The 11751-nt window shown below is 46.5% G+C and overlaps 1 protein-coding gene across 2 annotated transcripts; it reads left to right on the top strand.

The window, feature by feature from the left end:
- Positions 1–2036: 2036 nt before the first annotated feature.
- Positions 2037–11667, top strand: LOC144471309 (uncharacterized). 2 transcript variants are annotated; one of them, XM_078183225.1, is made up of 13 exons: positions 2037–2205; positions 2325–2348; positions 2536–2651; positions 2723–2960; positions 3328–4127; positions 4286–6509; positions 7051–7248; positions 7434–8121; positions 8712–8912; positions 9538–9672; positions 9953–10230; positions 10392–10589; positions 10697–11667. In XM_078183225.1, exons 1-13 carry the CDS (start codon positions 2133–2135, stop codon positions 10936–10938), a joined length of 5415 nt encoding a protein of 1804 aa, XP_078039351.1. In that variant the 5' UTR covers positions 2037–2132; the 3' UTR covers positions 10939–11667. The 2 variants fall into 2 exon arrangements, with proteins under 2 accessions (XP_078039351.1, XP_078039350.1); XM_078183224.1 differs by having other exon boundaries at positions 9514–9672.
- The last annotated feature ends 84 nt before the right edge of the window (positions 11668–11751 follow it).

The following is an 11751-nucleotide window of genomic DNA, read 5'->3' as shown; positions in this document are numbered from 1 at the left end:
TCGAGATACAATTCGGAATGGAATTCAAGGAGTTTGCTCGATAAAGCAGACGTCCGATTCTAACGTCAGGGGAGCATCACGGAAGGTGCAAAGGTTCTCGAAGCCGGCCCCGTACGCCTGATAATAAGGCAAACATTCAGGTTTCTGCCGGCGGAGGCCTTTTCAGGGTTACGCGAAACGACTGTCGATACTGTCGACGATAATGGGGATTCTAACGGCGGGCTCCGCGTCTCCGGCGAGCCGCCGCGCCGCAAACCCTCGACCTTCGACGGAAATTGCATAGTCGGACGGTTCTTTTGTCGTTGTAACGATCCGCAGATCGGCCGGATCCAATGAGAGGGAACCATTTAATGGGAAATGTCAAGCAACCCTTCCAATGCTGACTAATGAATCATACTTGTGCAACTAATTAACGCTTGTACGTTGCTCGAACGCGCCGCGACGCACGACGCGACGATCGGCGTACGATGATCGAAAAATTGATTTCTAAAATTTCATATATGCTGTCGTCTTCGGGAAATAATTAACGCAACGCGGATAATAGAAGAAAGAATAATAGAAGAAATTTCTCTTGTATACAGGGTGTCCCAAAAGTCAGTTCCAATCGGGAAAGGAGAGGTTTCTGCTCATAATTTTCTCCTTAACGAATTATTAACAAAAAAAAAAACAGTAACTAATGAAAGATAGGATCGACTGGCAAGATGTCGAGCCAATGAGCGGAATTAAAAACCAATGAGGGAAAACGCTAAAAGGATCGTAATTGAAATCCATGGAAAGAAAAAACTTACATTTCAGAAAGTGTTTCGCCGCGAGTTGACGGAGCCCGACCGACCGCCTAACGATGTTAATAAACGTCGCCGGAGATCTAAGCACGCACGCGGTCGACGTCCTTCGACGAAAACTCTCTTCTGGGAACCGAGAACCGACGGACAGCTTTTATCGCTAGGCGTTAATGCTGTGCGCGCGGAGGGAACCTTGTCAGATGGCAATTTCATCCGGCTGCTAAAACTTCTAAGGAACCATTAACATATCGGCCGATTAGGCTAAACCGATCCCCGCCTCGTGGCTCTATGCAGATGAGACCGGAGTAGTTCTCGTGTCGGTTATCAAGAGCCGCTGACCCAAATGCAGATCGCTATCGTTCGGTGCACGTCGACCAGATCGGGCTGACTCATTGTCAACGGGAATCGCATAAATCAGCATCGCTGATCGACGCGCTCGGCTTGACCCTTCTCGAGGAGCTGAATTAATTCGATGCTGGCCGGACCTCCGCGAGGATCACGCGGTAACAAACAACGCGTAATCGCAAACAATGCGATCGAAGAACAAACGTTCCGTTGAATTGCAAAGATTAAATAAAGGATTAATTTATACGTTGGTGAAAAAGGTTGTAGCGTAGATAAATTCTTGAGAAAAATTGGCTAACTTTGATTGACGATAACTCGGCGAAAAATTATCGTAGGATCATAACTTTGTTCTTAAATTACAGCTTGAAACTTCTACTTTAAGACAGTTTTTGTGGATTTTAGGCGTAACGCTGTATCGCCACTGTAACAATTTAAATGCGAGCCCATGTTTGCTGTATTGAAAATTGCCAAGTTTGAGAAAATGCACGGACTTTGAACAATTTTTCTCAGGGATATCGTTTATGGTAAAATAAAGTTCGATCTTTTCCCTTTAATTTAAAGAAAACAAAATGTAGCTACGATTTTTTTTCGCAAAGTTACAGCACTTTGAAGAGACCCCTACATTATCGTCAATAACTCGGCCAAAAGTCATGATGCAAGGGTTGCTTCAAAGTCCTGTAACTTCGCGAAAAAAAATCGCAGCTACATTTCGTTTTCTTTAAATTAAAGAGGAAGAATCAAACTTTATTCTGTTGTAAATCGCATCCTGGAGAAAAAATTGACCAAGCCTGTGTATTTAATCCAATTTGAATGAAGTTGTCGCGCTTCGAAAGGTGAAGGAACACTTTCGTATCCGACTGTACTCGTACGAATCTGATATGCGAATCCTTTTATGTCTGATTGCAGAACGATTATTACTTGCCACCGCGGTCAACATGGTCGAGGGTCTCGCCGCACCAGTCGAAGAAACAAAGAGGCAGCACCACGTGGAAAGTGGGCAGTGCGATGTTAATTATCTCCGCGATGCTGGTATTAATCGCTGTGTTCGCGATCGCCGGTCTCGCGTTATGGATGGGAGGTACGTAATCACTTTATAATTCGGTTGGTCGGGTCGGCTATTAACGGGTGTACCTTAGAAGTCTACCGAGCGAACACGACGCAAATCATTCTCATACTAAAATCAACTTTCTGTTTCAGCACTACGAACAGACTCGAAAAATGGTAAGAGAACGTTTTCCTACATTTTACAACGGATCTTAGTTAGAATATATTTTTAAAAATAATTCATTCATTTAATCGATATTAGAAATTGTCAATTATCTGCATCTGCGATAAAGCGCAATTATTCGCGATAAATAGAATTAAAAATAGAGCTAACAGAAACAGTAAACGTTTCGAATGATTTCAGCGATTGTCGGGTTCTCGTGCACCTTCAGGGTGGCCAAAGGCGAGAAGTACAACCCGATGTTAAAGCTGAACACGAGCATGGTGTTCCGGGAGAAGGAGCGGAAATACAAAAATATTGTGAGTGCCGGTAATCTGCGAGATCGTTCTGGCCCGTATACGAACGTAACCCGTTCATGTCGACTTTTCAGTTCGAGCTGTTGTTTCGGAGGAGCGTGTTAGGCAGCGCTTATCAGAAAACGATTATCGACAAATTCGAAAGCGGCGTGCTGAAAGTGTTCTTCAGAATCTACCTGGACAGGAGGAAGATACCGCGATCGATCACGAACGTCGAAGATACGATCGAGGACATTATCGCGAAGGAGACGTACTCGACGTCCTCCTTGTTCAAAGACATGGAACTGGACCTCACCACCATATCGGTAAAAAGTAAGTATCCGTTAGATTGCCGCGTATCATTCTGACAAGATAATGACGCCGGGACTGCTGCTACTCCTCGTGTCATATTTTACCGGACGTTCGATCCGGCCTGCTCAAATTGATACATCCGTTTTTGTAACGAAGCGAGGTAATAAGCCAAAGAAATCTGTACCGAGCATTTTCCTGCGGTCCGAGGATCTTCGTAGACCAGTTCTTTAACTGATTAGAATCAGCAAAATTATACAATTATTCTCTTTACCGGAATTAATAAATTATTCACATTATTGAAATATTTTCTTTGGCAAAACATATTCGATTATTCTTTCGGCAATCAGTCTCTTCGACTCAACGACGATAACTGTTTCCTCTGCCCCAGGAATAAATCCGGACATGTCGGGTAACCAGAAGCAGGCCCAGCAAAGGAACGCGATGATCACGAAGAACGGGCTGCTACGGCCGAGCAGGAACAGTTCCCTGATCACGAGTCCGAAGCTAAAAGCAAAGCCGAGTAAACCGGAGTCGAGCGAGCCCGAGATCGACTTCAGCAACATACCGACGATCCAAGGAACGTACAAAGCGTCGAAAGTGAACGCGACGTCGCCGGGCAAGTCGAACGGGACACAGGAGATCGTGAGGACGCAGCTGAGCATCAAAGACGCGACGAAAGGGCCGTCGACTTCGCAGGACCAAACGACGCCGAAGACCACGGCCGCGACGACTACGGAGGTCAGTCAGATAAACGCGCAGACCACGGCGTTGAGAATCAAGGAGAAGCCGGATCAGACGGGTCACGCTGAGAAACGGCCGGTGACGATCGAGGAGCCGGCGAAGAGGGTAGTGCCGACGTCGACGGCGTCGACGACTCGCGCCGATGATATATTCAAGGACTTCCGGAAGCCGGACTTCGAGACGTCGCCGTGGAAGCCGATTGTTCCCGGATACGTGAACACCGAGCTGAAGCTGCTGCCGGATACCATGATCAAGACCAACTACAAGGTGAATTACAGCAACGCGAACACCGGCGAGATCGTCCCCGAGGCGGCCGTCAAGGTCGTGAGCGAGGCGCCGACGATTTCTTCGACGAGAACGACGCCGGAAGCGTTCGACTCCTACGTGAGGAACCCAGGATTCGACCCGGAAGACACGGACTTCCCGCACGATAGGATCGTGCCGCAGGTAATGTTGAGACTGATTCGTGAAGTATCAAACGAAGTATCGATACTTTCTTTAAAGTATCGAAGAAGCCTCGATGGTTTCGACGAGCTATACTTAATACCTTAAATTTCAATGCACAATAATGCCAGTACCAATTCCATCCATATCACTGACCGCAGGAAACGGTGAACTTCCGCGTGAACGGCAAGTTCAAGAACAAGATCCCAGGCCTAATGGAGGACGGCCAGATATTCACCGCATCACCGTCGTCGGGGTCCGAGGACCGTCCCGAGATCGAGGTCTCTGGTCACCTTCCATCCGAGACGTACAACCTGAAGCTGCGGACGTCCCCGCAAGCCGAGAAGTCCGAGTCGTCGTTCACGAAACCTTACCGGTCCACGAACGAGAACGAAACCGGATGGAGAGTGCCGGAACAACCGTCGGTGTCTCACGATCAAAGGATCACAGAGAACGATGGATCAAAAGGTGTACCGAACGGTGGGATTAAGAACAATGGACCGAACGGTGGGACCAAGAACGCTGGTCCGGGTAAGGACAATAAGAAGAGGCTGGAGGAAAACGCGAACGTGCTGCCGACGATCGGGACCAGCACGTCGAAGTGGCAGCGGCCGTCTCATCTGGTAGAATCGAGTACTTCGACGTCGAGGATAGGCATCGCGGAGCCAGTGGCCGACGGGGAAGTCGAGATGGAGCCGAGAAATAGATTTTCGGACATACAGGCGGAGCAGAGCGACGGTCTGCAGGACAGGAAAGTGGACAAGATCAGCCAGGAGCCGGTCTACACCAGCTACAAGACGCCGGACCTGAACGGCGCCGGCCCAAGACCCAGCCTGATCGAGAACTCTGGAACCCTGAAGCCGTTCAGACATACTATACCCGTCGACAAGATTACCTCTGTAGTCAGTCTCGATCTTGAAGACAAGCGAACGGTCAGCGCTGTCACGGACAGTATAATAAACGACGAGAGTATTCAGTCGAACGCGACTGACTCGAGGGTAAACCCGACAGAATTGAGAATAAAACCGACAGGGGTCAGCGAGACGTCCCCCGAGGATGTCGTCGAGGTCGAAAGCTTCGGCACGAAGGGCAACGGTTACAGGAAGAACGCAAAGGTCGAGCTGTCGTCGGACAGCGATTCGACAGAATCCAGTGACCTGATCGACCAGGACAAGTTCCTGAGGCTGGGGACCACCGAGGTCTACTCGGAGCTGATCCAGCCAGCCTACAACAACATAGACAAGCTGATCCTGAAAGTTGAGGACGCGAAAGCTCCGCCCGGTAGACTGACTCCCAGTATCTCGAGGAACTCCACTTTCATCGAAATCGACACCTTGAAGCACACCCCCACGGATCCCAGCGACCCGGACGATAAGACGTCCTCTGACAACGAGGACGCCATCTGGCTCTCGAATGGAACCAAGTCCGGGTCGGCGGACACAAGGAAGAAGGTCTACAACGACACGTTGAAGGCGTACGTGGTCGAGAACTTGGTCACCTTAGCGCCCGCGAAGAGCAACACCGGCGTCGGCAGACCCGTCAGACCTAGGCCGTTGATGGACAAGGAGAAATTATCGAAGCTCGCGGAGAGGACGTCGAATCGCAGTTCGTCGGAGGACGCTATTCTTCTGGAGCAGCTGTTCGGCGTGCAGAGCTACGACCGCAACACCACCAAGCGCCACTCGTTGACCGATAGGGAGCATTTGGAGGCGGATCACCGGCACGGTGGTCACGCGAGGATCGAGCAGATAGTGGAGGTTGTGACCTCGATCAGCACCAAGGTATCCTCGAACGTCGGCAACGATCCCGTTCTCTTGAAGCTGCTGGCCGCGAATTCCACGAATTCCACGTCGGTTAGGGCCGAGCACCGCGAAGAGGAGACCTCGACGCCGCAGTTCTCCATACCCGAGGATTATTCCGCCGACGAGCAAGAGGAGAATCGGTCCTTCAGGGAGGAGCCGGAGGCCAGCCAGGAGTCGAGCAAGTCGACGAAGGGGTCCGCGACGGCCGCGGACGCGCAGACTTCCGACAGGAAAATCGCGGCGACCGAGGAGGGCAGTTATCTTCTGGAGAAGCTGAAGCAGCTCGCCGATGTCGGAACGGACGACACGCCGGCGAAGAGCAGCAAGAACAGTTCCAGGCCGGCTGCGAGCTTCGCGCACGATTCAAATACGAAGTCGGATACGAAGGAAGCTGCGAAACCGTTCGATTTCGATAAACTGAAAGAGATCGCGGACATCGCGACCGGCAACGAGACACTGATGAACTCCAGCGCAGGGTTCACCATGACCCGCGACGGCGTTGAGATATTTACGAAGATCCTGAACAAGATGGAGGACCGCACCGACAAGATGATATCTACCACTGAGAAGAGCGTGGGAACTGGTAATAGTTTTTTTCATTTTGATATCTGAAAGATGACGGTGGATCAAGGGTTAAATTGAAGCATTTTTTGGCCAAAAGGTTGATCTTTGGACAGCTGTAACTCTGTTAGAAATTATCGTAAAATTATGATTTTTTTTTTAAATTAAAGCTTGAAATCTCTACTTTACGATAACATACTCTAATTTTTATTATCAAGCATTTCTAGATATGCTGAATCAGAGAACCAATGTTCTCGATACCGAAATGTGTTCAAGTTTAACGGGCTCTACGAACCTGGACAAATTTTTTTCGAGGATGTCGTTTGCAACGTCGTGAAGTCTAGACTTTTCCCTTTAATTTGAGGGCCGAATCAAGTCGCTGCGATTTTTTCTCGCGTAGTTACAGCACTTTGAATGACACACGTGACTCCGGTATACGAATAACTCAAGGTACTCTGAGAGAGGAGTGCATAACAACCAAGATTTTTTTAAAAGAATAGATGCCTAATTTCTAAAAAAAATTTGACCACATCGAATGCATAAATTTCGTTCATTTTTCGCAGACGATTGCCTCGGCTTTCTATGCAGAGATGGAAAATGCCTGCCATCGAGCGGCAGATGCAACATGTTGGGCGAGTGTCCGAATTCAGAAGACGAGGCCAACTGTACGTGTGCCGACTTCCTAAAAGCGCAGCTACTGCATCAGAAAATTTGTGACGGGATCGCGGACTGCTGGGACTACTCCGACGAGACCGACTGCGGTATCCATTAATTATTTCTAAAACAAAACTGAACCGTTGCTGATCTACCGATTTTATATCCTCGCTCGGCATTTTTTCCTAAGCGCATCAGCAACGGCGTCACGATACGAAACAATTGCGCGAACAACCCTGTACAATGTCTGTCGAAAAGTCCTGTTGAACCGAATTGCTTGTTCATTATCCAGATTGGTGCGAGGAGGGTCAATTCGTATGCGGCAACAGCCGCACCTGCGTGGATCAGGACAAAGTGTGCAACGGCTTCACGGACTGCCCGGAGGGCGAGGACGAGAAGAAATGCGCCGCGTTGATCGAGGACGACGCGATACTGAATTACGAGGACGAGGGCGTGCTCGACGACGCCGGGAACAATTCGAACGCGGCCGCGACGACAGCTGATTACCCGGAGAACGTCTCTAAAACGGAGTCGAATTCGGGAAAGGAGGCGATCTTCGATCAGGAGGCCGTCGAATCCTCGATCTCTGAGTCGAGTACGCTAAGCTCCCCGAAAAATGACGCCAGACCGGAGAAGATGATAAATGTTAAAGGCGACGCGACGACCAAAGAGACCGCCCACGACAATCGCGATCATCCATCCACCCTCGTGTCCGGCAGGGAGATCTCCTCGAACGCGAAGGACGTTCTGACCCACGGGAACTCGATCCATTTGAACCCGAAGAAGAACGGGTCCGCGTCCGTGGTCAACTTCAAGAAAGAAATCAACAATTACAATGAGAAGGGTTACATAAACATTCGGAAGAACGGCAAGTGGGGCAAGCTGTGTCTGAGCGGCATGGACGGTCTTCTGCAAGGGAGACAGGCTAGCTGGAGCATCGAGGACCTCGGCAGAGCGGTCTGCAAAGCGATTACGTATCAGTGAGTAGCCTGTGCAAAGATCCTGCTTGATACGCAGGACAAACGGCACTTATTATTTTTTATATGTTCCGAGAACGAGTTCTCTTCCGCGGAATATGCGTTGAATAACAAAGCTCTGCGAAACGTTCGAAAACATGTATGAATCACGAGCTTCTTTAGCATGCGTTTATATCTAAACGCAAATCGTTGTAAATGAATTTTTTGAACGCGTTAGATAAGCTTCCGTTATTTTTAAACGTTCTTGACAAATTTTAGGAAGGTATTAACAAATATTCCACTATTTCATACCAAACAGTATTATCTGCAATACTATTATTATTAGTCTGCTGATTTTAATGCACAAATATTATATACATATAATGCAATTAAGTGATTGCGAATTTTGTCGATAGATGGTCTTTACACTTTTTTTTTGTTTTACTAACCTAGTCAAAGCGACTAACCTATAATTTTTTCTTATTGTTTGAACTTCTACTTTTAATTTAGTAAAAAAAATTATATCGATTGGTGCTTTAGTTTTGTTTTTATCCCGATTTAGCTTTGATATTATAGTATATTGGTAATATTATTATATTTTTCGTGGTTCACAGAGATTTCGAGACGGTCGAGAAGGTGCTGGACGAAAATCCGGAGTCGAGCCGTCCCTATTACACGCTGTCGTACAACGAGAAACCCTTGGATAAAACGATCCTGACTTTCAAACCTTCCGAGTGCCCGAGCGGCGAGATTCTCAGGGTCAAGTGCAAGAACCTTGAGTGCGGAATAAGAACGCAAGCTCCCTCGCAGGCCAGGTATACTCACTGAACCAGTTTCTCATAATTATATACCGGCTGGAACATTTGTAAAACTATTTGTGTACATACCGCGCTCGAGGGCGATGCTCTCCCACGATACACTATGAACGGGATGATAGTCGGTTGCACAAAATTCTAACGAACGAGCCGAATCACTGTTCCGCCCCTGGACCGATTCTTTTTACGGATTTTTAGACCCGTGATCGTTTATGCGATTCTGAAATCCGACTGTAGACGCATGTACAGCAGAGTCTCGATTATTCGAACTGGGAACGTAATTGTTCGGATAACGGAACGTTTAAAGAACTAGATTCTTAATAATTTTTATAGTGAACAGTGTTGTAGCTATATAATAAAGAATATAATATAAGAATAGAATTCAAACATTTGAGATCCGGATAATCGAGGTTCTGTTACAGTTCCATTCTTTTTATATTGAAATATTGTTGCAATTTATAGATATGATAAAATTATGAATCGCATAAATTAGATTCTTCTTGTTAAAATCTATTTTGCGACAGTAATTTAAAATGAAAAAGCAATGAATAGTACAAAAGGATTTTAATTGACCATTGATCTCGATCAACGATTGAAATAGATCGAATGTTTCACGACGTTCCAGGATAGTCGGCGGCGGTAGCTCCTCGGCCGGAAGCTGGCCGTGGCAAGTGGCACTGTACAAAGAGGGGGATTATCAATGCGGCGGCGCGCTAATCAACGACAGGTGGATCTTGTCCGCCGCGCACTGCTTCTACCAGTGAGTCAACTAATCCACGAAATGAAATACAAAAATCACAGTTTAAGTTAACTAGAAACTTCTATTATATTAAATGAAATATAAAATACTTTGAATAGTATTCGAGGGATAATACTATAAACATTATCGAATAATTATCACACTCGAATCTCTATTTTCTGAACCTGTTACTTATTCTAAGACCTCTACAGTAGTAATTCTAAGGATAACAAAAAAATATTTTAAAACGAACGAAGATTGAAATAGGAGAGAGAGTAGTACACGAAATTGTTTGTTCCAGTGCTCAAGACGAATATTGGGTAGCGAGGATCGGTGCAACCCGCAGAGGAAGCTTCCCGAGTCCGTACGAGCAGGTCCTGCGGCTGGATTACATATCTTTGCATCCTGAATACATTGATAACGGATTTATAAACGATATAGCTATGCTAAGACTCGAGAAACCGGTCATCTTCAGCGACTACGTGAGGCCGATATGCCTTCCTGAAGCGGAGCCGAAAAGCGGCACTATGTGCACCGTGACAGGATGGGGCCAACTATTCGAGATAGGACGAATATTTCGTTAGTATTTTCACCGTTCAAAGATAAAAACATGAACTATATCTGTTAATACATCAAATTGATTATCCATGTAAAAATAATCAATTGTCGAAAACAACATGGAATGAGAATATTCATTTTAGTTGATAAGAAAATTTCTTACTTGTACATTGCTTGTGCAGCGGACACCTTGCAAGAGGTACAGCTTCCGGTAATATCGACGGAGGAATGTCGGAGGAAGACTCTGTTCCTTCCTTTGTACAGGATCACGTCCGGTATGCTTTGTGCTGGATTGAAGGATGGCGGAAGGGATGCTTGCTTGGGAGATAGCGGTGGACCATTGGTTTGCTCGGGATCTGACAACAAGTACACGCTTCACGGTCAGAACACGACACTTTTACAAAATAGTGATAAAATTGTCTATAGTTTTGCTTTGTATTTTTGTTGAAACGACGGACGATTGAACTATCGTATTTTAATTGATCAGGTATCACTTCAAACGGTTATGGCTGCGCGAGACCGGGAAGGCCGGGAGTCTACACGAAGGTTCATCACTATCTTCCTTGGATCGAGCACACTATATCGAGAGACGACATCCGATCCACGATGGTGTCCTGCAGAGGCCATCGATGTCCTTTGGGCGAATGTCTACCGAAGTCTCGAGTGTGCAACGGCTACTTGGAGTGCTCGGACGGCAGCGACGAGCGTAACTGTCTTGTTAATCTTTAATGAGCAAAGACTGAAGTAACTCAAATTATACACGCCGCGCTGCCACCCTAATCTAATTTCGTATATCGGAGATTCCTGTTGTCCCTGTGACTCAGCGCAGTGGGCACATATTAATTGAGAGACATTATCTTTCGCGCTCACTGCTCGTTCTCCGACATTCGATTGAAATGGCAACGAATTCTATGCGAACAGAATGGCGTTAGTCGACGCGTTAATACCAGCGAAGATACGCAAGTAAAGTTCAATATTTTTAATCGACGATAGGAATGTTGCAACTGGCGAATAGTTCTGTGTAGCATCATATGTTCGTTGAATTAATGTATGTGCAATATCTAGGTCGAAATCAAAAGTTGAAGGTAATTGTTGGAGAGTAGCTAAAACGTTATCAATAATTAACGACACCACGGACACTGATTTATACTCTTCCACGCAATTATCTTTGGCGTTTGATTCTTATAACGCGTTCGAGTAGTAGACGAGGGTTCGCAACATTGTACGTTCGACAATGACGTGAACACGGCCGCGAAGAATTGTATTTCTGAGCCACGGTGATGACTCAGAAATACTTGACGTAGAAATATTTCAGACGAACCTGGCTTTTGGATTCTTTGTTAAAGGCAAAACGAATCTCTAGGCCACGTATATCGTGCTATCTCCAATTTAAGTTTTCCCTAAGTACGACAAACGAAATATGTATATATCGTGGCTAATGTATTATGTAAAAATGAACCTGATGCTAATAAATAAGAATTTTTAGAAAATAACGCTACTCCTGTTCGATCGACGTTCAAATAATAAGTAACCTCTCACAAT

The sequence above is a fragment of the Augochlora pura genome, chromosome 6 (assembly GCF_028453695.1).
Source record: "Augochlora pura isolate Apur16 chromosome 6, APUR_v2.2.1, whole genome shotgun sequence".
In the NCBI taxonomy this organism is placed as follows: domain Eukaryota; kingdom Metazoa; phylum Arthropoda; class Insecta; order Hymenoptera; family Halictidae; genus Augochlora; species Augochlora pura.
The sequence above is the reverse complement of the archived record's forward strand: the minus strand, read 5'-3'. Positions and strand labels throughout refer to the sequence as shown.